The following is a 25,317-nucleotide window of genomic DNA, read 5'->3' on the forward strand; positions in this document are numbered from 1 at the left end:
TCTGGGCTCTGAGCGAGTCCTGAGTCTGCGGCGCTGCGGGGGCCCTGGCATTGGGGGCAAGGATGGCGGCCAAGGTGGGGGCCACAGAGGCCCGCGGGGCAGGAGGAGGGGACGCGGCGAGCCGGGCCCGCCGCCCGCGCCCCCGGGGCCCCGGAGCTGCCGAGCTGGCTCCCGCGGCCGCGAGCCCCCTCCCACGCCGAGCCCCGCAGCGAGGGGGCGGGGCCTGGCGGCGTGACGTCACCCGCCTATAAAGGGGCCGGGGCGCGGGCGGCTTTGTGGAGCGCTGCGGCAGAGCGCGCGGGACCGCGGTCGCGAACAAAGAGCCGGGCGCTGCCGCGGGGACCCGCCACCGACCGCCGGGCCGCGCCGCGCCGGGGCCTGCCGCCCGCCGCCACCATGACCGCCAACGGCACGGCCGAGGCGGTGCAGATCCAGTTCGGCCTCATCAACTGCGGCAACAAGTACCTGACGGCCGAGGCGTTCGGGTTCAAGGTGAACGCGTCGGCCAGCAGCCTGAAGAAGAAGCAGATCTGGACGCTGGAGCAGCCGCCCGACGAGGCGGGCAGCGCGGCCGTGTGCCTGCGTAGCCACCTGGGCCGCTACCTGGCGGCGGACAAGGACGGCAACGTGACCTGCGAGCGCGAGGCGCCGGGCGCCGACTGCCGCTTCCTGATCGTGGCGCACGACGACGGCCGCTGGTCGCTGCAGTCCGAGGCGCACCGGCGCTACTTCGGCGGCACCGAGGACCGCCTGTCGTGCTTCGCGCAGACCGTGTCGCCGGCCGAGAAGTGGAGCGTGCACATCGCCATGCACCCGCAGGTCAACATCTACAGCCTGACCCGCAAGCGCTACGCGCACCTGAGCGCGCGGCCGGCGGACGAGATCGCCGTGGACCGCGACGTGCCCTGGGGCGTCGACTCGCTCATCACGCTGGCCTTCCAGGACCAGCGCTACAGCGTGCAGACCGCCGACCACCGCTTCCTGCGCCACGACGGCCGCCTGGTGGCGCGCCCCGAGCCCGCCACGGGCTACACGCTCGAGTTCCGCTCCGGGAAGGTGGCCTTCCGCGACTGCGAGGGCCGCTACCTGGCGCCGTCGGGGCCCAGCGGCACGCTCAAGGCGGGCAAGGCCACCAAGGTGGGCAAGGACGAGCTCTTCGCCCTGGAGCAGAGCTGCGCCCAGGTCGTGCTGCAGGCCGCCAACGAGAGGAACGTGTCCACGCGCCAGGGTGAGTGGGGACGCCGCCCCCCACCCCTCACCCCCCACCCCCCACCCCCGTCCCCGCACAAAGCGCACCCCACCCCGGGCCTCCCAGCCTCCCGCCCTTTCTCGCCTGCGGCGCCGCCGCAGTCCCGAGCGCTGCCCGGTGCGCCCCCGCTAGGCGCCCCGGCCGCCTCGTCCCGCCCCGGGACTGGCGCTCCGGCCCGAAGGAGGGGGCGAGGGGTGGGGCTTTGCCCAGCTTCGCGCGCCGCCGCACCACCCCCACCCTGGCCCCTGGTTTGCGGCGCCCCGGGTGCCATTCTCCGACCCCCTGGCCCAATCCGGGTTCTCCCCACGCGCGCTGATCCCTCGGGTCGGCCGGCCCAGCCTAGGGGAGGGGACACCCCTCGCCCATTTCCTCGACCCCCTCCCCGGGTCAGCGGACCTTTATCTCAAGGGCGGAGGCGAGGGTCGTCACACGCCCGGTAGCGCCCCGACCCCCTCGGGCCGCCTTTCGAGGGCGGGAGGCAAGGCTTTCATCTCCGCGGGGTGCGCTCCGCCTCCCGCCCTCCCGGCCTTTCTCCACCTCCTGCGGTCGGGAGGGGTCGGCCTCCGCTGGTGTGAGGCCCCCGGGGTCTGCCCTTCCCCCCGCCCTCCTCCTGCGCCTGCCCTCGTCCGAGGCCGCGGCCTTTGTGAGCAGGGGGGCGGGCTCCTCGGCAGGGACCTCCCTCGCCCCCTTTGTCCTGCTCGGCCTCTGCAGATGGGAAAACCAGATGCGCCGGCGGGGGAGGGGAGTCCGCTTTCTGCGGGTCCCCCCTGCGGAGGACTTCCCCCCGCGGCCCGCCAGGCACCCGCCCTGCGCCCTGGGCTTCCCCGGGCCGGGGCGCACTGCTCCGCGGTCGTCCCAGGGCAGCTGAGCGCCAGCCCGGAGCCCGCTGGCAGCCCCCACCCCGAGGGAACCCACCCGAGACCCCGGCCTGCAACTGGCTGCAGGTCCCTGCTTCCTCCCCGGGGCCTCCCGCTGACCGGGCCGTTTCCTAACCAGAAGTGAGCCCCCCTTCCCTCCTCAGATCCCCCCTTCCTTCTGGCGTCCCTGCCCCTTCGGTGAAGAAGGCCGTTGGTTCCTGGCACAGAGGCCCCACTGAGGGACCTGTGGGGTCTTGCTCCCCCGGATGGAGGTAGCTGGGTGGAGCCCAGCCAGTGCCCCCTCCTGCGGGGCTGCCTTCCTGCGGCGGCCACGCCTGCCCTCCCTCCCCGCTGGGGGTGGGTGCGGCCCTGAGAGGTGAGGCTGCTGCCCAGCTCGCCGCTGGGAAGGGGCGACGGGGCGACGGAACTGGGTCTTTTTGACTCTCCAGTGGGCTCTTATCCGCACCCCCTGCCGCCCAGCCTCGGGGCACACGTGGCTTCCGGTCTGTTCTCACTGCGCTGGGTGGGGCAGGTCTCCCACTTGTTCAGCAGACAATGAGCCCCTGACAAGTGAGACAGGCTGAGGCCTGAGTGCTGAGCAAGTGGGCATGTGGTGGACTGTTCCCTGGGGGCTGATGCTCTCACTGGGAGGTGACCAGCATCCCAGAGGGCAGGCAGAGGCCTGGGGTCCAGGAAGTATATCAGGATTCCAGATTATATTGGGGGTGGGGGGCTATCTGAGACAGGCGCTTGAGCTGCCCTGAAGGCTGTGTACAAGGTAGCTCAGGTGTGTGGCCTGGTGTTGCAGCACAGCCTGTGCAAAGGCCCCGGGGCAGGGAAGGGCTGAAAGCCCAGCTGAGCTCGCTGTGGCAGCCACGGGCCAGCCTGGACAGATGCCTGCTCCTCTAGGAAAGCTCCCTGGGGTGTCATGATGTGATTCAGGCTGATGGGGCAGAAGCAGTTGGAACTTGGGCCAAGAGAGGTGTGTTGGCTCATCTGTGAGTTTAGGGGAACATGGAACTGGGGGAGGGGGCTTTGGGCCTGCTATTGGGGCTCTGTTGGCTTCAGATCTTAGGGTCTTAATCCTGTTCTCACGTGAGCTGACCCTGGGTCTTTGGGGCAGGGGGGTGAGGAGGAACGAAGGACCCAGCGCTGGCATTGGGGGTGGGGTGTCTGCAGAGGCCATTTTGGACAGGCCTGCGTGGCGCCCGACACACACACACACACACACACACACACACACACACACACACACACACGGAAAGGCAGCCAGGAAGGAGGAGGATCCTGGGCTGGTGGCTGAGGGATGTGAATCATCCCAGGCCTTCAGCTGTCTGGTGGGGGTGGGGGTGGGGTGCTCCCACGGAAGCTGCAGCCTGATCTCCTGCCTCAGTTTCCCCATCTGTAGGGCTGGCTCCTGGCTGCCCTGTGCACATTTTCAGCCAGCCTTTATATCAGGGCCACAGTTTGGGGCAGGGTTTGCGCCAGGGAGTGGGGGCCTGGCAGGTGGCACACATCTATCCCGGGTCCTGGGGAGCCGTGTGGCTGTGATCACAGGTGCGGACGTGGCTGGGGCAGGGGTGGAAAGTGGCAAGGGCACTCTCCTTGGGAACCTCACCTGCCCTGGGCTCCAGCCAAACCCTGGGCAGTGCCTCATTCTCAGCTGGACCTGCAGCCTCCTTGTGGCTGCCCACTGCGCCTGGGGACTCCGTGCTAAGGAAGTGCCTGGTCCCAGCCGCTCAGAGGCAAGGCTGGCTGGCTGAGGAGGGCTTTGCAGGATGTAGAAGAGTTCTCACGAGGTGGGACGTGTCAGGACCAGGGAATGGCTTAAGCCAGGGTGGAGGAGGCATTTGAAGTACTCAGGTATTGGCAAGAGTGACCAGAAGAGGGGAAGGGAGGGGAGGGGGGATGGGGCCAGGATGCTTCCAAACCCCTCCCCTAAACTGAGTGAGGTTGGGGGAGTTCCCTGGGAGTTTGGGAACTGCTAAGGCTGGAGGAGGTGGGGGTGGGGGCCAGGGTGGTGTCAGGCAGGGAGGGGGTGGGGGATCCCGGTGTCTGGGGGTCTGGAGGAAGGGGGTGGGTGTGCCCATGGGCTCCATGGAGCCCCGTACCCTGCCTCGCCAGGGCTCCTATGGCCTATGACTCAGGTTTTCTATGCTGCTGTTGATGTAAAGAAAAATCCCAAAGAAAACCCTGTTTCCATGGCAACCCAGCTCCAATTAGAGACTCCAAGGCCAAGAGGGGCCTTTCCTTGCCTGGGCCTGGCCTTGGAGCCAGGAGGGGCCTTGCTGGATCGCAGGGCGGCGGTAGCCCCCCTTCCCCCACCCCTTCCTGTTGGGGTTGGAAGACCTGGTGTCTACGTGGCACCAGGCCCCAAACCCTCTCAACCTCCGGCAGAATGGAGAGGCGGGCCCTCTGCCAGGCAGAGCGCAGCTGAGGCGGAGACGAGGTGTTCCCCACGGCGCCCGCCTGGCCCCGCTCTGGGGCCCTCGCTGGCGCTGGCGGGCCTGGGCCTTTTCATCAAACCTGGACACCCCGGGTGTGGGGTCTGAGTGGGGAGCAGATGGCGGGCATGGCCCTGGGCGTGGAACGTGCGCGGCGGAGCCTCCCTTTGTTCCTCTAGGAAGGAGGATGCAGTGAGGACTCCGTGGCTCGAGCCCACATGTGCCCACATCCACTGTCCACAGAGCGGAGGGCAGAGGGCCCGGCAAGAGCCTGAGTGTCCACCTTCCCTCCTAGAGCCGCCAGGGCCCAGTACTTTCCCTCTGGGTGACCTTGGTCAAGGACACCACCTCCCTGCCTCAGTCTCCCTCTTTGTGAAGTGGGGGTGAAGGTCCCCACCCATTGGTGCTGGTGTGGGGCATGTCATTGGGTTAAGTAGGGGCAGACACCTTTCAGGCCCTCGGAGCGGCGGCTGGAGAGCTAAGGGTGGGCCCCCGGGAGGTGCGCTCAGACCCCGGCCCCACCAGCCCCCAGGTTCCTGGTCTGAAGGGACACTTGACACCCATCACCATGGTCCTGACTTCAAAAAGGCATCAAGGCCCAAAGGTAACACCCTGAGCCCTGGACAGACTCCCGTGGCTGCGGTTCTGAGAGCCCAGGGCGCCTGGGGATGTGAATTTGTTCTGTTGGGACAAATGCACAACGATGCAGATCATATGCAAATCGAGATGTGCAGGGGGCGTAGTGTCCGCAGGGAGGCCTGGGTCCCCGTGCTGCGGGGAGCTTGGGAAGATGTGTGGCTGCGTGTTTACGCGTGTGCACGGGTGCGAGCTTCCTAACTTCCTGAGAGCCTCAGGCTCCACTCCGGGGAAGGAGGGCGTGGCCTTGGCCACCTGCGCCCCCAGGAGCCGCACCGCCACCCTCTCCCTCTGTCCTCTGCCCCTCTGTCCGCGTCGTCATGGTTTTTGGTTGTTTTTAAAGCAGATCCCCGGCATCAGGGCCTTTCATCTTGAAACGTTTGTAAAATGAGGCCTCAACCGCCACATGCTGAACAATAATTAACCCTTCGTATCTCATCGAGGGCCACGGGGCGGTCCCCGATCGGCTCCAGAATGTCTTTCTAGTTGGTTTGCCGGAAGGTGTCGGTTCTGTCATCAGAGAAAGTGACATGGACAGGATGCAGCCGGGTTGCTCCTGGCTGGCCCTGCTCTATCCTCGCGGTTCGCCCCCGGCGTTGGAGGAGGGCAGGCGTGGGTACCAGCTCGAGCTCCCCCCTAGGTATGGACCTGTCGGCCAATCAGGACGAAGAGACTGACCAGGAGACTTTCCAACTGGAGATCGACCGCGACACCAAAAAGTGCGCCTTCCGCACCCACACGGGCAAGTACTGGACGCTGACGGCCACCGGGGGCGTGCAGTCCACCGCCTCCGCCAAGTAAGTGCCCGGGCCGCCCGTCACTGCCCGTCACTGCCCGCGCTCGCAGCGGCCCTTCCTGGGGGACCGGGCCTGGGGGCTCCTCCTGACTGTCCTGCCTCCCCCAGGAGTGCCAGCTGCTACTTTGACATCGAGTGGCGCGATCGGCGGATCACACTGCGCGCGTCCAACGGCAAGTTTGTGACGGCCAAGAAGAACGGGCAGCTGGCCGCCTCGGTGGAGACAGCAGGTAGCCGCCTGAGGGTGCCCCAGACCCCCCTCCCTGCCGGGTCCAACCGGCGGTCACTCACCAACACCCCCGAGGCCTGCCCTGTGCTGGGCCTCCCCCAAACTCCCTGCCAGCCTCACCCCAGGGCTGGCGGCAGGGCCACCCCAGGTTCCCGCTCTTCCAGCGTCCCAGCCACACCCGCGTGAGCTCACGCCCCTCCTTCCTGGGCCAGGGGACACGGAGCTCTTCCTCATGAAGCTGATCAACCGCCCCATCATCGTGTTCCGCGGGGAGCACGGCTTCATCGGCTGCCGCAAGGTCACGGGCACCCTGGACGCCAACCGCTCCAACTATGACGTCTTCCAGCTCGAGTTCAATGACGGTGCCTACAACATCAAAGGCAGGTTCTCCTGGGGGCGGTGCTGGGTGGGCCCCAGTGTCCGGGCCAAGGAGAGTCGTCCCCCCCCCCACCCCCGGTCCGTGGCGCTGTCTCTGGGGCTCAGCTTGGCCTCCCTGTGACTGGGCTTCGGCCATTCCGAGCCCCAGAGGGCAAATGTCTTGAGGCCACCAGTGACCCTGGATTGGAGGGAGACTTCCCAGCCCACCCCAGACTGGATGGGGCAGGAGGAGCCAGGTTCCCAGAAAGGATGGGCAGGGGAGGACGCACCCTGAGTTATGGGACCAAAACTCTGGATGGGTGCGAGGGAGGCTTGGGTGGAAGCGGAGATTGCCGGGTGCGGAACAGACGGGGCCTGACGGTCTCGCCCCCCCCCCACCCCCCCCAGACTCTACAGGCAAGTACTGGACGCTGGGCAGTGACTCCTTGGTCACCAGCAGCAGTGACACCCCTGTCGACTTCTTTTTTGAGTTCTGCGACTACAACAAGGTGGCCATCAAGGTGGGCGGGCGCTACCTGAAGGGGGACCACGCGGGGGTCCTGAAGGCCTGTGCGGAGACCATCGACCCTGCCACACTGTGGGAGTACTAGGCCCCGCCCCCCACATCCCTGTCACCCCTCCCCTCCCGCTAATTCCGCTCCAGGTGGCGCCGCCACCCTGGCGAGCCCCTTGCCTTTCCTACGGTGTCCCCCCTGCTGTCCTGCGTGGCCTCTCCCGGGCGGTCAGCGTTGCGGCCTGGCCCTTAGCAGGACTGGGGACCCTCCGCCCTCTGCTGTGGGCGAGGCTGGCACCTCTTCTGACCTCAGACAACTCTGAGCCTTATTTCCCCAAAGTGGCTGAGGAGCAGTGGGGGCTAGAGCCCTGGGTGTGGCGGGGGTTTAACTGGAATCTCCTGCTCCTCCCCCCAGCCGAGGTTCCCCCCAACTTCCCAGGGGCCGGGCCCTTGCCCCAAGCCCTTCGGTGGCCCCTCCGGAGGAGCGCCTGCAGGGCCGGGGGCTGAACCAGAGTGCCCGTCACCTGTCCCCTCCGCACGGAGAGGACTGCCCTGCCCTGCACGTCCCCTGTGCTCCGGGGACCCTGCCCCTGCCTCTCTAACCCTGGCCAAACTGGAAGCAGAAAATGACCAAATCAGTATTTTTTTTTTTAATGAAATGTCATTGTTGGAGGTGGCGCAGGCAAGCCTCGGGCGGCATCTTCAGGCCTTGGTGCCTCTGCTCTCGCTAGTGGTGGGGCAGGGAGGGCACCTCCCCAAACCCAGAACCTGCCTCCACCTCCCAGGGGTGCTCACTGGCCCTGCCCTCCTGCCCCCCTGCTCCCCTCCAGCCAGCGTATTGGTGCTCCTTGTCTGACTGGATTCTGGGTCTCGGTGGGACGAAGCCGCGTGTCCCCCTCAGCTGGGAGCCTGTGAGGAGACACCCAGCCCTGACCCTTGGCTCCCAGCCGCACCCCTGCCAGCCCCCCACCCCCTGTCCGCCATGCATCTCACTCTGGGTGTCTTGGTCTTTTATTTTTTTGTAAGTGTCATTTGTATAACTAAATGCCCATGATAGTAGCTTCAGACTGGAAAGAGCAAATAAAATAACACAAAACCAGCACCGAGGCGGCCTGTGTGTGTGGGATGAGAGCAGCGGGGAGGGGCGGGCCAGGGCTCTGAGTAGCCAGGACACCTCTGGGGACAGAGGACCCTGCAAAGGGATGGTCTGTCCCTGCACTGGGGTCCGACTTCCTGGTTCCTGCATGTCCTGCCGCCTGGGGCCTGAGGTCTGGGCAGGAGGCTTTGAGGTGGCCTGCACCTGCATGTTTAGAGCGTAGCCATCCAGCCAACAGCGAACCAGGTGAGCACACCCGCTCAGGCAGGTGGCCTTGACTGGAACTCGAAGGGCCAGGCCCTTCAGTAATGCAGGAGGGCCTGTTCCAAGGGGCCCCGGCCCCTTCCAGTGGGCTGTCTGGTGGCACAGGGCCTGGGAGGGCAGGCTGGGAGGGGTCACAGGGCCTGGGAGGGCGGGCTGGATGGCCCAGCTTGCTGACCAGGTGAGTCCTTGCATCACAGCAGGATCCTGGCCCAGCTCTGGGTGGGCAGGAGGCAGGCCTTTTCCCACCTGTAGTTTCCAGGTGCAAGGGGAGACCTGGGACCTGAGCCCACAGTGACCACCACGTGGCCAGCAGCGGGGACTCCTGGCAGATGGCTCTGGGCTGGTCCTGTCTTTCATTTAATCCAGGGCACCCCTTTGGTGGGGATGCTGGGTACCCATCTTACCGAGGGCCAGAGCAGCAAGTCAACCTTCCGTGTGGAACAGGGTGCCACGTGCGTGTGCAGTAAGGCGGTGGTTGAGGAGGGACAGGGACAGGGATGTGCAGTGCGTGGGGGGGGGGGCGGTGTAGGGGGAAGGGAGGGGAGGGCACTTGGGGCTCCGCCAGCCTGGAGCCGCCTGGTTCCCACTTCGATGCGGGAGCAGTCAGCGGAAGCGCTGATTGGCTGCTGATGACGAAACTGAGATGCCTGCGCTGTGATTGGTGGTCCCTGGGGGAGTCTCGAGATTGACAGGAGCAGATGGGGGCTACAAAGGGATGCTGGGCCTCCAGCTGTGTCCTGGCGGCCAACCCGCGCCCGTTAAAGCCGGGCTGGAGGCCAGGAGCGGCTCAGTGACGTGGAAGGAACAGCTGCGCGTTCCAGGCCTGGGGGTGGGGGACAGAGGGAAGGGGTTCGTTTGGGGTGGGGACCCCAGTCGGGCACTTGGACATCCTGCGGGGTGAGGTAGCTCCCTGTGGTGCCAGGGGCAGGAATGGCCTGTCCGGGGATGTCCCCAGGGTCCCCTCTTACATCCCCGAGGCAGGTACTGACTACCATTAATTCTGCAGAAATGGCTCCTGCGCGTTGGGAGGCTGTGGGTCCCGGGGGAGAAGGAGACGCAGGCTTATTATGGGGGAGGCGCTCGCACCTATGGGAGGCGCAGGGAACCCACTGCCCAGTTGAACGGCGCCTTCCCCGGGTCCAGCCCAGGCTTGTGCCGCTCAGTGGCGTGTGCTCAGGTGTGTGGGCAGATGTGCACCGTGTGCAGGGCGTGGGCATGGCCTCCACGCTCTAGAGTCCTGTGTGGGGCTGGTGCAGCCTCAGACGCAACAGGGGGACAAGCACTTTGTCCCCAAGGAGCCGCCCGCAGTGGTGAGGGACCACAGCCTGCGGACACTCAAGGGCTGAGCGGGTCCTGGGAGGGTTCTAAGGGCAGCGAGAAGGGAGCCGCACATTTCTCCCTCCTCATCCTCACCTGCCCGCCCAGGCCGGCACTTCCTATCTCATTCTCAGCCCGCAGCCGAGGCTGGGATTACCCCCTGTGCAGCGGGAAGTCGGGGTTACAGGGTGAAGGCGCGGTTACGTTTGTGGGGGGAGGCGCAGAGCTGGGGGTCTGCACACACGCAAAACCCACGGGGAAGATCTGGATACCACACCCCAGGACAGCCTGGGCGGACTTTCCCTGACCACAGACTGCTGGCCCACGCCCTCTCCTGAGGGTTTTAACGGGCACCTTCATGGTCAAGCCACAATGTGCTGATGGAGAGGCGACTACAGAAAATGGTTCACCCACTGAACCCTGCGCGAGAGGGAAGACACGGGTGGGGAGGCGGACGCGGGTGGGGAGGCGGACGCGGGTGGGGAGGCGGACGCGGGTGGGGAGGTAGGCGCGCACGAGAAAGGGATGTTGAGAAGGCTGCTGGGGAGTCTGGCGGGAGCTAGTTAACACCCGCCTCCCTGAGGCTGCGTGAGGATGAGGCCCGCACACCTGGCTTCCCAGTTTTGTGAAACCTATTGTATCATCATAGGAAAAACCACACAGGAAGGAAATGCAAACTATCAGCAAAAAAAACTTACCAGCAGTTACAGACTAAATCCTCACCTGAGGCGAGAGCGAGATGGAGGGAACATCAATGGCTGCTCACCTTGAACCAAACCCGCTACCTTGTGGTTCATGGGATGACGCTCGGACCAGCTGGGCCACCGGCCAGGACTAGCAATGGTCACCTTTATCCAACGAAGCACTCCTCTTTCTTGATACTTTTCTCTGTTTTCAAATTTTAAAACATTTATAAGTGGCAACTGTGTATGTAAAAAGCGATACTTGCAGGGGTGGACGCTGGGGCTGGGGCTGGGGCTGGGGCGGTACAATCACAAGTGCTCCTGACCTGACGCCGCTGGAGCTGGAGAAGGGGGCGAAGACACGGGCGATGCCTCCAGGAGGTGGCTGGGGGGGTGGGGGTGACCTCAGGCGGCGGGCAGCCCCCCGCGTATCAGAACGGATTGGGATAGTGCTCCGGAGAATGGAGGTTTCTCACCTATTTTTATACACTGCAGTCAGAGGAGGAGATGTAGGTGGGTTACAAGAAATCCACTGGTGACAGATTAGAGAGGTGGGAGAAAGCAAAGCGGAGAAACCTCTAGGACTGAATAAAAAGTAAGATAACAGACACATCACTTAGGTGGGTAACAGTCAACAATGAACATGGTAACAATAACAATGAAGGAACTGATGCTCTGTCCTGGCGCCGGGGCCTGGGGGGTCTGGAAAAAAGGGAAGTTACAAGTTACCCTGACATTTCAAGGGTGTGTTATCGTAGATGCAAAAAGACAATTGGCTCAGTTAGGTAAAGGTGACCTTGCCAGGGAAGATACTGGCCTATGTGAGGTGACTACCCACCACAACTGCTTTTAGTTCAAATTTAATTTCAGACCATCCTTGTGGTTACTTTAGGTCTTAGAGTTTGCAAGACCGCCATGCAGGCCTTCCCTGAGCTGTCAGGTTAGCACGTGGCCCCTTTCGTCCACTCTCCAGCCCAGGCCCTGTTCAGGGTGTGTGCAGGGGCAATCAATGTATTTCTCTCACATCGATATTTCTGTCTTTCCCTCTCCCACTCTCTCTAAAAAAATCAATGGAAAAATATCCTTGGGTGAGGATTAACAACAACAAATTTAATTCACTTAAAAAAACACCAAAATCCTAGTCGGTTTGGCTCAGTGGATAGAGCATTGGCCTATGGACTGACTGAAGGGTCCCGTGTTTGATTCTGGTCAAGGGCACATGCCCAGGTTGTGGGCTGGATCCCCAGTAGGGGGCGTGCAGGAGGCAGCCGATCAAGGATTCTCTCTCATCATTGTTTCTCTCTCTCTTCCTCTCTGAAATCAATAATAATATAAAAAGTTCCTTATAAAAAATCAGTGGAGTCCTGGCAGGTTTGGCTCAGTGGATAGAGTGTCGGCCTGCGGACTCAAGGGTCCCAGGTTCGATTCCGGTCAAGGGCATGTACCTTGGTTGCGGGCACATCCCCAGGGGGGAGTGTGCAGGAGGTGGCTGATTGATGTTTCTCTCTCATCGATGTTTCTTACTCTCTATCCCTCTCCCTTCCTCTCTGTAAAAAAATCAATGAAATATATGTAAAAAAAAAAAAAAAAAATCAGTGGAAAAATATCCTTGGGGAGGATTAAAAAAAATCTCACAGAAGGCCTAGAAAGGACAGATCAGAGCTATTTCAGAGCCACAGACCTGGAGAGGAAGGCAGAGAGCGGGTTGCAGGGCAAGGTCTGAAATTATTTTTGTAAGAACAAAGGCCCGAGCCCCTGTGCAGGTCTGGAGTTGCAGCATGCCAGCAGATAGGTGTGACTGTTACGTGGATGAAGAAAGATTGTAGCAGTTTAGGAAAAGAGCTATTACTTTAAAACTAAAACGGCCTTTCCAAGCGAGAGGCAACCAGCCTCTATTTGAAATCAGTGAGAACAGCTACGAAAGAATGACTAATTCAGGCGGAAGCCCAGAGAGCGTTCGGATTAGGAGACAAAGCAGGAGCACTTAGGAGAAGGGGAGGGGACAGTCACCCAGAGAAGGAAGGTGTTGCTTAGGTGCAGGCAGGCTAACAGTGATGTTAATGAAGTGTCCCCAAGTTTCAGCTGCCCGTCAGGTAAGCGAATCTGCTTTCTTGTATCTTTGCACAATTCTTTGGGACACAGTGTCGCCCTAGGCCCAGTCCAAAGGTCGTTTTAGACATTTTAAAATTCCAAAGATTTGAGGCCTCAGGTAACCAAGGTGGTTCCTCCAGGATGGCAGCTCTGGCTCTGCTGTTGTTAAATGACTGAAACTGTAGAGGCTCTGATATTGCTGCAAAGGTGCAACATGCCCAGGAACAAGGACTAGGCAGCACAGGTAACTTTACAAGCACCGATCCCATGGGAGGATTTATCTCAGAACACAGGTGACCCTCCAACAGCGAGGTTTGAACAGTGCGGTCCACCTATGCTCGGATTTCTTTCCATGGACCCTCTCAATTTGAACCTGCGTGTTTACAGGCCACTGGCGCTGGGAATCCAGGCACTTGATGAGGGGCGACTGGAGTGAGATTCGGTTCCCGACTGTGTGGCGGTTGACGCCCCCTTACTGCATTGCTCAAGGTTCAGCTGTACTTTTTTCAGACATACAAATATAAATAAATAAAAGAATCATTCAATAAAATGTTGCAAACAGCAGGAGAGGGATAGCCCTGTTTTATTCAAGTTTTGAGCTCCCACCTGTGCCCAGAATGCAGGTGGGAGCCTGGAACCCAACAGGAGGTGCTGTGATGGGGCCAGTGGCAGGGAAGAGGCCCTCCAGCCGTAGGGCAGGACCCAATGCTGGGCTCCTCTGCCGGGCGGGCGCCCTCTGCTTTGTCTCGAGACTCAGAGGGTGGGGTTTCTCCCATTCTCACCCAACCTTCAGGGAGGTGGGGTGGAGCTTCTGCAAGTGGCTCTCGGGGAGCATCTGCTGCAGCAGCCTGGAGGAGGGGCTGACCACAATTTCTCAAAGGGCATTTTGTGCCAAAAAAAACCAAAAAATAAGCCACTTGTGCCCAACCCGGTCCACTTCTCTCCCGGGCAGGGGAGGGGGGAAGAGCTTCCTCCCCAGCGGCTGCTGCACTGGGATCAGATCCGGCCGACCCCTGTGGAGTGGTGCTCAGATCACTCACCCCAGGAATCTGGGGACCCTGTGGTTTCATGGGAGCAGTGGGGCCATGCAAAGAAACAAAACCAGAGGGGAGAGTGCACAAACATTTATTTACAAAAGTCCAAGGTACATATGATACAGGCTCTGTACATAGTAGTTAAAACAGGGTTATTTTATGTTTTTACTACCAGAAAGTAAAGAAAACATTTAGTAATCATTTCTGCTATTTTTATAAAGTGACAGGTCATGCACTTTTAAGTTTTAAAATCCTTTGCGAAGTGCAAATACTAAATTCCTCTGTCCAGTTTTAAGGCAAGTGGAGCGGGACTGTCGCTGGGCGGTATCTGGCTCTGGGGAGCACGCCGCCCAGAGGAGAAGGTGTCAGGCGCCACTGAGCATCCTGCTTGGTCCCCAGAAAGGGGCTGATCTCTGTGGGTTCCTGTCACTTGCATCTTGCAGCCACTGGCTTGTCAGATGATTACGGCCCCATCTCTGCCCCAAACCCCATCACTAGCAGGACAGCTTCTTGAGGACCCGGGAACCAGGTCCTGCCTCCAGGGCCCTGAGGTATCTAGAGGGTCAAACAGGGTTGAACTTATGACCCGTGAGCCTCACTGGCAGGAATGCCTCCCGGGGAGCCGGGTGGGTGAGCAATAGCCAGAATTCTCCAAGGACAGGTTCTCAGGTTGGCCTGGGGGGGCCATTACTCTGTTTGTTGCATGCCAGGTCCCTGGGAACTTGCTGGATGGCAGTGACAGGCACATGCTACCTGCCCCAGGCCCTCCATGGAGCCACAGAGCCCGCTGTGGGCCAGAGGTGGAATGAACCCACTCAGGCCTAGGAGGCCAGGGTGAGCGCTGTCACTAGCGGGGCAGGGCAGTGCATGGGCTCACCCTTCCCACGGGCGGGATGTCTGTTGGGGGCTCACTGTTCTCAGAGACCCCCCCTTTGGGGAAGAAAGCAGAGGGCACATGCTTTCTCAGGTCCTGTCACTGCCATTCAGGCTGGCACCGAGGTGCAGGTAGCCCCTGGCAGCGGGGACCAATGCAGGCCTGTCCTCATGGATCCCACCTCATGCCCAGGTGCCCAGCTGCCTGCACAGCCTCCCCTGAGGAAGGGCAGTGCGGAGCAGCTTAGCACACTTATCCGTTCTAATTCTGGAAACATCTGAGAGGCCGAAGGCAGCAGGTGGCCACACGCAGTGCTGCTCACGTCCTGCCGCGGTGAGCAGGCCTGGGTGGCGCAGCCTCTGAACAGGGACAGGGAGGGTCGTCGGCTCCCCCTCCTCTCTGAGGCCTGTGGTGCCCTCTGAACTTCTGGGAACGCCCTGACATCAGACACAGAGTGGAAACTGGGCCAACACAGGGAGCCAGGCAGGCTTGGCCCCAGCGGAGGCCTCTGCTCTGCACACGGCTGGGGTGAGGACAAGCAGGGACTCCAGAGCCTCAACGAACCTCAGGACAGGGCAGCGGCACGGCCTGCCGAGCACCTGGCGGGGCAGCACCTTGGGCGGGTACTGAGCACAAGCTGGGGCCTCTGTCCCCCTGGAGAAACCCACCGCCCCCACGCCTCAGGGGAGCTGCTCCCACCTGGTTGCTGACTGAGAAGGCTCCCCGGGAACTGCTGCTGCGAGAGCCACCAGACCCGGTATAGCTGCCCCAAAAAGGCCTTCCATTTGGCAGAGTCTCAGGGCCTTCCGGCTGCCTGACCTGGGATAAGGTGACTTCCCAGGGACTGCGGGAGACTAGTGGGCCACGGAAAACAGTAAATGCAACGTAGCAAATGCGAACATTTTAGGTAAGTCACAGAATAGAACCCACAGCACGATGGTCTCACCTGAGCGGGCCGAGAGGAGGACAGACCTCTGAGCTGTCACCAAGGTGGCGCCCTGGGGTTCTGGACGTGGGGGACATGGTCTGTAGCTCCCCCACCTTGTATGGTGCTCTTGGGCCTGTGGCCACTGCTCTGCCCTCTTCACGGGGTCCAGCCGGCTCAGAGCGCCTCACTCTGGGGCTCCAGTGCAAGGGGGTGCTGTGGCACTGGCCTGGGGGACACGACTCTCACCTCTCTCCAAACGGCACTACTTGGTGCTTCAGCTTTATTAGGAACCTGACAGCTGTGGCGAGGAAGGCCTATGTGGTTTCTCATCAAGACGCCTGTTGTCTGGTGACGAGGGGATGGAGGCAGACCTTCCCCCGTCTCTCTCTGCAGGGAGCAGTAACAGAGCAGAGGTGACCACCTGTGCCAGGGGCCATTGCACTGGCTGCTAGGATGGCAGACCTCTTCGGAAGGGGGTGTGGCCCTTCCTAGGAAGGGAGGGAAGACCAGCCTATGCTTTTAGGAGTCAAGCCCATCATCCCTACCTAGAGAGCCTGGCACAGCCACTGGCTGCGGGGTGGACAGGGGATCTAGCCAAGCCCCGCCTGCACACGCTGCTCAGTGGGGCGCCAAGGGGCAGGGTGAGGGGGTCAGAAGCGATGGCGCGGCTGGGGGCCAAAGTGCATGGGCAAGTTGTGCTCCAGGGGCAGGTGGACGGGGGCAAACTCGTAGTTGACCCGCACATTGGGCAGAGGCGGCACGTAGGGTGCCGGGATGGGACCCATGTTGAGGGGGAAGTTGTTGAACATGGGCCGCACGGGGGGCAGGGCGAAGGGGGGGTGCACGAAAGCGTAGGCGGGGATCTGCGGCTGGTGCAGGTTCTGCGGGACGGGCCTCGGCAGGGCTTCCATCCTCTGGACTTTCTCTGGCGGCTTCTCCAAGGGGGGCCCGATGCGCTTGAAGGTGTTCTCTGAGGAGAGAAAACAGGCTAAGCTGAGACTCCCCTTTAGAGCCAGGGCCTGGAGGCCCTCACAGGAAGCCATGTCATGCTCTGTGGCCTCAGGGTGGGCCTACTGCCTTAGTCTGGTTTGGCTGCTCCTTGTTCTTAAGCTGCAACCTACCCCTTGGGACCTCCCTGCCATCAAGGAGGCACTGAAACTGTATCTAAGCTCTCGGGCTTCCCACAGGGAGCAGGACGGGATGAAGTGTGTCTACAGCCACCTGAGGCCAAACTCCCGGGTGGCCCTGGCCAGGCAGGGCCTGTGGAGGGGAAGGGGAGAAGCACTTGCCTCCGTTCTTTCTTTTCTGTTCCTCTTCGGCTTCCTTCTGGATTTCCTCAATTAGCTTCTCATCATCTTCCTAGAAGAACAACAAGGTGACAAGCTGGCTCCCCACCAGCTGCATGCAGTGTGGAGGCCCCACTGGGATACTGGGACGCCAGTTAGCGCTGGTCAGCAATGGGTGAAGCCAGAAATCTGCTGCTGACCAGTGGGCCTTCATGTCACTCATTCCCAGCTCCCTGAGAACCCTCCTTCACCACGGGAGGGGTTCAGGGCAGGGGGCCTGGGGCTGGGCCCAGCCTGCTTTGTTTGCTCAGCTACAGGGTAAGCAGAGGGAGGTCCTGTCTCATGCAGCTCGGGGGTTTGGGGAAGCTAGTAAGGCTGGGTGGGCAGTGCCCGATGATCCCGAGCTTATAGCCTCTGAGCCCAGCAGCCTGGCTGGCTCCCTCCCTGCGTGGGCTGCACTAATGTCTGCTCAGGCCCTCGAGCCCTGAAGCCAGCCCTTAGTGCCTCGGCGGCTGGAGGGCTGTGGGAGCAGCAGCACCCGCCAGTGAAGCCCGGGCCAGGTCTCGGTGCAGGAGGTAGGGCATAGCAGGTTCAGAACAGACCCTGCCACACCCCTTCCCAAACTCAACACCTGGTGGACCGGCTATGCTGACTGGCACTTCAGACTTGGATTACCCTGCCTGGGGGCAGGAGCCAGAGGGGCTATGGGCAGGGTGTGGAGCAGGGCAGGACCCTGCTGGCCGCATCAGCTGCACGCTTACACTGAGTGACAGGCAGGCCTGGTCTGTTTTGGGTCTTCCAGCTGTGGCTCTAGGAGTTAAGAGCAGCCAAGCTGGAGACGTGCAGGGAAGGGCAGTGGTGTCCAACGTGGGGGCAGGAGCTTTGGTGCTTCAAGAGCCTGCTGGACACCGTGTTTCCTCTGGCTGGGTGTGCTCTGGGGGAGCAGTGTCAGTGGTAAGTCTGTATTTTCCACGCTGACCTGAGGCTCTGACCGGCTGAGCCTCCCATGCAACGTCTCAGATGTGGGTGGAGTCACAGAGTGGAGGACGAGCTGGGAAGGACCCTGGGGGTCCCAGGCCCAGAGGAGTGTGGCAGCGCCTGGTGGGGCTGAGCAGTGGACGGTTCGCAGATTCACTCCGCGTGGCTTTAATGTCCCGGCCAAGACAGCAGTTCGTGAGGTCGCCAGGTAGTCACGAGCCCCTGATGCTGTCACTCAGTCAGCGTGTCAGATACCTGCGCTGTGCCAGACACTGTTCTACGTTTATGGTTCACCTTCTGGTCAACAGCGAGACGGATGGAGTGAACAGCTACATAATATTGTCCCTTTCTTTGCAGATAAAAGCTTTTAGGACAGAGCCCTGGAGATTGGGCTCTGTGGGCAGCAGTGGGCGCCTCACTGAACTGCGCTTCCATTCTCCAGGCCTCAAATGATGGTCTGGGCTCAATGGTCTCAAGGACTCTTTCCTACTCCGACATTTGAAAATCCTTATCATTAGACACCCAGCCTCGCCTGGCCAGCTGTTCTGAGCAAGGCAAGGGGAACAGGAGACGTGACAAAGGTTAAGACCCCATCATGCATTTCGGACGCTGCCATGTGCTTGAGCACGTAAGAGAATCGCATGTCCTGGAGGAATGCTGGCGGGTGTTATGTCCACCCCCAGGTAATGCATAAAAACGCTAAAAAAATCCAAGATGCGGTCACCCCGCCTCTCTGAGAACACACTAAACGAGGAACTTACTGCTCTACAGGGCATTCACTAAGCCAGTCAACACAAAGTAACTCAGGGTCTGGTGGACAGTCTGAGGCCTTCATGTGAATGTCAAGGTAAGTTCTACCAGGTATCCAGACTAGGAGCTGGCAAACCTCTACTTTGGTGCCAGAGGGAAGTGGTGAAGGAGAAGGGAAGCAGGAGTGCAGTGCCTACGCCTCGCAACAAGTAACCCGGGGCGAGCTGCTGAGCACGCGCGTCTCAGCCCCCCATGGAAAACTGGCTGCTGGAAGGACGGATGAGCCCCAGTGTGTGAAGGACTCAGCACGAGGCAAGCGCTCATGATTAAAGGTAGGAAAGTCTGACAGACGGCAGGCTAGAGTTCAGAAAGATGAGAAGTTTCGAGAAAAAATGGTACAGATTGGGAGATGCCCCCAACATTTCTCTCAGTGGCTTCTTTAGGTACAAGTGACAGGTTTCTTGACTGGTTATTTATTAATTATAACTATTAGTACTACCTTCCCCATCACCACCACCACCACCACCACCACCACCACCACCACCACCACCATTAGTACTACCTTCACCATCACCATCACCACCACCAGCACTACCTTCACCATCACCACCATCACCACCACCAGTACTACCTTCACCATCACCATTACCACCACCACCACCACCACCACCTCCACCACCACCACCACCAAGTCCCTATTTCGACCACATCACCTAAATGTGCTTATGCCCATCAGTCCCCAGAGGAAGGCTCAAGGCCTCTGACAGCACAGAAGGCATCTTAGAAATCCCCATTCCAGCTTCCTTATAGCACAGAAACTGAGGACCCAGAGAAAGTTGTTCCAAGTTATGGCAAATGCTTTATACTGTCCTACGGCATCACTCAAGTAGCTTTCCTGGAGGAAATTCGGAGGTCTGTGAAGGTGTCCCTGTCCCACTGCTGACTTGGTGGGAAAATCTGAAGGGTGTATGCACTGCTTCTTTCCAGGGTCAGTACTGAGAGTCCTGGCCAGCGTGGCTCAGTTAGTTGGGCATCATCCTATGCACCGAAAGGTCACCAGTCAGATTCCCAGTCAGGGCACATACCCAGTTGTGGGTTTGATCCACAGTGTGGGAAGCAACTGGTCTGTTTCTCTCACACTGATGTTTCTCTCTCTCTCTCCCTCCTTCTCCCTTACTTTCTTTCTTAAATCAATTAAAAAAAAAAAAAAAAAAAGCCAGTATTGAGAGTTCAGTGTACATCAGGCCCTGCGCTGGATGCGCAGCAGAGAAGAGTTCTGTCAGGGTAAGTGAAGAATGAGGGCAAGAGAGATGCCAGGTCCCCTCTCACTGCTGAGAGGCACCTGCCTGATTTTATTTATCGACGCGTTCCCTGTGCTAATCCCATGCTCCTGGTGGAAGCTCCGCCTGAACAGACGCAGTTTAAGGGTTCCCTCAGGTGGGTCTGGGGCCCTTGCAGGGGTGAGTGTGAACTGAGCTTCTTGATGCAGATCTGCCAGCTTCGGGAGGGCAGGGCGGCAGGTGCTCCTGCCGGCACAGAAGCCTCGGCTGCCATGGAGACGCTCCCTGGCGGAGGGGACAAGGAGCCCGGAAGTTCTTCTTTTTAAGAGAGCCACCGGAGCGCTCCCCTTCCTTCCTTTGCTCTGATCACGCCAGATCTGGTGAGTGCACTCAAGGGCATTTGTCCTTAAGTCCTGTCCTTCCCCCAGTAGGCAGTGCCCTTAGAGTCCGAATTCAGTCTGTATTTCACCAGAAAATGTCAGCACTCACCTATTTTGAGCAGCGATTGTTAGCATAAATAACGAGTAAATTGTCATTTACACCTAGAATATGGGTCAGGAGTTTCAGATTTCAACTTTCTCCAACTGGTTGGAATCACAGGACACTGTGTTTAGAAACTAAGAACTAAAACACTGCCTAACAGCCCTGGCCAGTGTTGCTCCATGGTTAGAAAGTTGCCTTCCACCCCGCCACCCCGGCCCCCAGGGTTGAGAGTTCAATTCCTGGTCAAGGACACATACTTGGGTTGCAGGTTTGCTCTGCAATTGTGGGAGGCAACCAATTGATGTGTGTTTCACATCAATGTTTCTCTCTCTCCCCGCCCCCCCTCCATCTTTTTCACTCTCTTTAAAAATCAGATTAAAAAAAACCCCCAAACACTGTCTAACATATATATTTTTAAAATTATAGTTTCAGCCAAATATTTTAGATTATAAAGGGAAGATTTCTTACTTCATTGGGATGTAAATCCTTTCCATAAGCAGCTTCTCATAAGCATTTTAAATTCCTCAAGTAAAGAGTGAAGACAGACTGAACTGTATACTTTTAAAATAGCAAGTTTTATTTTTTTTTATTTTATTTTTCTAAAATATATTTTATTGATTTTTTACAGAGAAGAAGGGAGAGGGATAGAGAGCCAGAAACATCGATGAGAGAGATCGATCAGAGGCCTCCTGCACGCCCCCCAGTGGGGATGTGCCCGCAACCAAGGTACATGTCCTTGACCGGAATTGAACCTGGGACCCCTGAGTCCGCAGGCCGACACTCTATCCACTGAACCAAACCGGTTCGGCAGCAAGTTTTATTTTATATGTATTTTTCTACAATTAAAAAAGTTAATATTTTAAAAAAAGAGAAGGTAAGTACAGGGTTATTTTGAGATAAAACATGAAGACTGGCTCCTATCAGAACACTTGTTGGGTTTGGGGTTGAGTGACAGACGAGGCACCGAAGCGCCCTTAGAGGGAAGCTTCCTCGGGAAGCATTCTAGGCACCCATGGCCATCATTCACAGTAAATAAGGGCATTTGTGGAAAAGGCTTGCCATTCTGCAAATCTAGGACACACCCAGGCTGCTGGACATGGAGAACAATGGGAGGAAAGAAGATGATGTGCGGGCCAGGTGCGCCGGGATCACAGAATTCATTGTCCTGCAGGGGCTGAGTCACTCACAGGAAATCCAGGCGAGCTGAGGGCTGTGAGCCAGCTCTTACTCTAAACACCTCACACAGAAGTAACCTTCCTAACTCCCCGCGTTAAGTACTAGTCATTAATCCCCACACTACAGATGAGGAAACCGAGGCCCAGTCTCAGAGCCTGAGCTCTTCCCCACACAAACTACAGGCTTCTGAACGGGAGCCTCTGGAGCAGGGAGCCTGGAGACCGGAACCCTGCCCGCCAGCCCTCATCACTGTCAGAGGTGACTATTTTTAGGCTCTGCTTTGTTCTAGAAAGAGTGTATCTTTCCCATCTTGAAATACAAGAGGGTTTTTTCTTTCTGGCAAGGACAGAACTCTGAAATCTCCTTTCGCCACTAAATGCAGAGTAGGGCAAAACAAACACCCCAAGGAGATAAACAACCAATGCAGCTGAGAAGGGGCCATGTCCCTGGAAAGCTTTTGGGAAATCTTACTTTCTTGGGGTCATCTCACATAAAAGTACATGTGCCAGCCCTTAAGCAGGGGTGGGGACCCTTATTTCTGCCAAGGGCCATTTGGATATTTATAATAGCATTCTGGGCTATATAAAATTATCCACTTAAAAATTAGCCTGCTATATTTGGTCAAACATTTCATTAACTCACCCCTAATACCTTGGCAGGGCCAGACCAAATGATTTTTCGGGTCTTATGCAGCCCGTGGCCAGATGTTCCCCACCCGTCTTAAAACGAGCCATTTGAACTGGCCTCCCTGGCACCGGGCATCTGAGGTGAAGCCAGCAGACTGCTGCCCCAGAGTGGGAGTGGGAGTGGGGACTCAGGGAGCTGGAAACCTCAGGTGCAGGCTGGGCCCCACCCGAGGAGGGAGGACTTGCTGGCTCATGGCAACTGAGCTTCCCATCACCCCTGACTGGGTGCTGTTCTTGGCCACCTCGATGGTGGAACAAACACTTCTGATTTCCTTGCCCGACACGTTTTCTTAGGAAGCCACCGAGTTACTTGTATACATATTATGACGCCCCATAGACTTTTCTCCTGTCACAAAAAGCCCATGGTTTTGATCCTCAGACACATTAACCTCACCAGCGAGAACGCAGGGCACACTGGGCCTACCCCACCGGTTTGGCTCAGTGGATAGAGTGTCGGCCTGCGGACTGAAGGGTCCCAGGATAGATTCCGATCAAGGGCATGTACCTGGGTTGCGGGCACATCCCCAGTAGGGGGTGTGCAGGAGGCAGTTGATTGATGTTTCTCTCTCATCGATGTTTCTAACTCTCTATCCCTCTCCCCTCCTCTCTGTAACAAATCAATTAAAAAAAAATATATAAAAAGCCCGAGGCTTCCCCCAGAGGCTCTGCTCGGCCCTCCGTGTGTGCCGCTCCCGTCCTCATGCTGGCTCTCCAAGTGCCTTCCAGGCCTCACAGGGCTGCCGGGTCTCTACCCAGGAGCAGCGGGCTTCGAGGCTGTGGTGGAGGGAAACCAGAACCAGGGCAGAGCCTGGCGCTCATTCTGGGCTGACAGCCCCAGGGGTGGCTGGTCACTTCTGGACTCTGCAGGCAGCCACAGGCCGCTGGCCCTGGGAGTTAGCCATTAGGGCCCCTCCAATTGTTCTGCCCTCAATAGGGTTGGAGGATAAACGGAACCTGCTTGAAACCTGCGCTCCCCTTCATCCTCCCTGGCGAGAGGGACAGTTGTCTGTACTCACTGTGCTGGACACACCAACAGCCCTGGTGAACGGCCACCAAGGGTGACACCCCCCACCCAGCACAAGTCTCCCTGGCCTTGGCTTGGGCTTTAAGACAGATCCATAGGTCTGGGTGAGCCTCCTCTCTGCCTCCCTTCTGGCCTCCTAATCTCAGTGAACACTTTCTAACAGGTCCACAGAGCGTTCCTGTAAGCACGGCTGGGCTGAGGTGGGAGGGAAGACGCTGGTGAGCGATCATTGTCCCTAGATGGGTGGCTCTCAAAACACCAGGTGGAGTAGCAGTGAGCCACACATGCCACTCTGAGAACTGTGACGGGAACACGTGCAGCACCCACAGTGGGCTGCGCACGGGAAAAGCAGTAGAGCAGAATGGGACATGGAATCTCACCGGCCAGTAGATCTGGAGGATGCTTTTATTTATTTATTTAAATACTCTTATTGATGTCAGAGAGGAAGGGAGAGGAAGAGACAGACAGAAACATCAATGTTGAGAATCACTAATCGGCTGCCTCCGGCACACCCCTTACTGGGGAACGAGCCTGCAACCTGGGCATGTGCCCTTGATGGGAATTGAACCCAGGACCCTTCAGTCCCCCGGCTGAGGCTCTATCCACTGAGCCAAACCAGCTAGGGCTGGAGGACACTTTAAATAAAGAACCAAGCGGGTTGCATCTTAAGAGGGAGAAGAGTTTATTTCCTTCCTTTCCCTGAATTCCTGAGCTCAGCAGGATGCAGAAAGTGCTGGCCTGACACGGAGACTCTGGCGCGCCCGCTTCACGGGAGGTGGGTGGGGAGCGAGGCCTGGCGGGAGCATGAGGTGGACGGCGGGCTCAGCCTTGCCAAGTAACGACTCAGCATGCAGCGCTGGCAGGAAGTGAGGCAGAACTCACCACAGGTTCTAATTAAGAAAAAAACTGCCACAAACCCCAACTCCTTAACTTGTCTTTCAACAAGCCCGCGGCTCAGCCAGGCGCAGGGTCTGGACAGGAGAGCATGAGGGGAGAGAGAACACTTACCACTTGGGTATTAACACTGACCGCCAGCCACAGGTTGAAAGTACCTAAAACCGACACTCAGCCCGGGCACATGGCTGTCTTGTCAAAGCTGGGGACAGTCCTGAGCCTCTGTTTCCGTCAGCATTTCTGTCACCAGGGCTGGTTGCCTGCCTGCCGGCTGTCCAGCCTCCTGTGACCAGGGAGGGAAGATGGGCGACTTTCCTTCTTCATTTGACTTTTTCTCCCCTTAGAAAGGTGACTGGGAATTGCAAGGCAACTACTGCTTCCCGCTTGCGATATTGGGGGTTGGGATCCAGGTCATGTGTGGCCACAGCTGTTGTTAATAAACTTGCAATGATTTCATAAAAGGCTTCCAAAGAGCTGAGGATTTAGTTTCAAATTATTCCCAGATCGACTGCAGATCGCTGAGCAACAGCAGAGTCTTACCCCCCCACCCCCAGCTGTCCCCCTGCAACAGGAAATTGCGGGGGGGGGGGGGGGGGCACGACGCGCAGCCTGGAGGGGCACACGCTGTGCAGCTGGGGTCTGGACCGCGCTGGGGAGAAGCAAAGGCGGAGGCTCTGGGCTGCCTTCTGCAGTCTCTCCTGGGGCGAGGCCCAGCACCACACACCTTTCTGTCCAGAGCTCCCCAGGGCTCTGAGGCAGTCTGGAGTGTGGCCATATTATGACTCCTCTCAGGGTCTCAGGGTTAAGTGCTCAGCCCGGGGCCTGCTGGCATTTGCTAAAGACAACACATCCCCACCCGCCATGCTTACTGGACTGAGCCGTGCTGTGTCCTCCTGGGGAAAGTCCTCTAGTGACATCCAAATGCCATCAGGGACACTCAATTTGGAGGGGCCAAGCCCCCTTTCTACCACCTGCAACTTGCTCAATGGGGAAGGGGTCCCGTGAGGGTCCCACCCTGTGGAGGCTCACTCAGTTCACTGGGCTCAGGGACCCCGTGGGCACCCTGATTGGAGAGCATCTTTACTTGGGACCTTGCTCCAGGACATGGAGGCTTTCGGAGGGGAAGGAGCCGACATCTGGTCCAAGACCTGGACTTGCATCCGGTTTTCCCAAGTGGCCTGAATGTCATTTTCATCATCTGTATAACAGGAAAGTGGCCCTGCCCCCAGCTGTAAAGGCAACAATGGTATTTAAAACAGTGACTAGAAATAACATGCTATGGCCAAGTGTGAGAGCTGGGGGATGGGGCAACATGAGGGCTCACTTGATTCTTTTTCTTTTTATAGAAGGTAAATTTAAAAAGTTAAGAAAGCCTGGCTAGAGTGGCTCAG

General features: G+C 58.8%; 2 protein-coding genes across 12 annotated transcripts in view; one reads left to right on the forward strand and one right to left on the reverse strand.

The window, feature by feature from the left end:
• The first annotated feature begins 254 nt into the window (after window positions 1-254).
• FSCN1 (fascin actin-bundling protein 1) lies at window positions 255-8,182 on the forward strand. Its single transcript, XM_036314646.1, has 5 exons — window positions 255-1,228; window positions 5,827-5,983; window positions 6,091-6,212; window positions 6,424-6,591; window positions 6,977-8,182. Exons 1-5 carry the CDS (start codon window positions 397-399, stop codon window positions 7,177-7,179), a joined length of 1,482 nt encoding a protein of 493 aa, XP_036170539.1. The 5' UTR covers window positions 255-396; the 3' UTR covers window positions 7,180-8,182.
• Window positions 8,183-13,642: 5,460 nt separating this feature from the next.
• RNF216 (ring finger protein 216) overlaps window positions 13,643-25,317 on the reverse strand; it is a 122,407-nt gene continuing 110,732 nt past the window's right edge. For 8 of the 11 annotated variants that reach the window (XM_036315225.1, XM_036315232.1, XM_036315231.1 and 5 more), the window contains 2 exons: window positions 16,659-16,728; window positions 13,643-16,339 (listed from right to left, as the gene is read on the reverse strand). In XM_036315225.1, coding sequence (XP_036171118.1) covers window positions 16,020-16,339; window positions 16,659-16,728 — 390 coding nt within the window. In that variant the 3' untranslated portion in view covers window positions 13,643-16,019. Of the gene's footprint in view, window positions 16,340-16,658; window positions 16,729-23,690; window positions 23,939-24,040; window positions 24,401-25,010; window positions 25,156-25,317 lie in introns of those variants that run through there. The other 3 variants (XM_036315229.1, XM_036315234.1, XM_036315233.1) reach the window with 3 other exon arrangements.

The sequence above is a fragment of the Myotis myotis genome, unplaced genomic scaffold (assembly GCF_014108235.1).
Source record: "Myotis myotis isolate mMyoMyo1 unplaced genomic scaffold, mMyoMyo1.p scaffold_m19_p_6, whole genome shotgun sequence".
NCBI lineage: Eukaryota > Metazoa > Chordata > Mammalia > Chiroptera > Vespertilionidae > Myotis > Myotis myotis.

What these genes read in the sequence shown, in the direction of transcription:
- FSCN1 (XM_036314646.1), top strand. Translation starts at nt 397, where the DNA reads ATGACCGCCAACGGCACGGCCGAGGCGGTGCAGATCCAGTTCGGCCTC. An exon ending in CAGTCCACCGCCTCCGCCAA is followed by an intron (nt 5,984 to 6,090) that starts GTAAGTGCCCGG and finishes TGCCTCCCCCAG; the next exon opens with GAGTGCCAGCTGCTACTTTG. An exon ending in CGGTGCCTACAACATCAAAG is followed by an intron (nt 6,592 to 6,976) that starts GCAGGTTCTCCT and finishes CACCCCCCCCAG; the next exon opens with ACTCTACAGGCAAGTACTGG.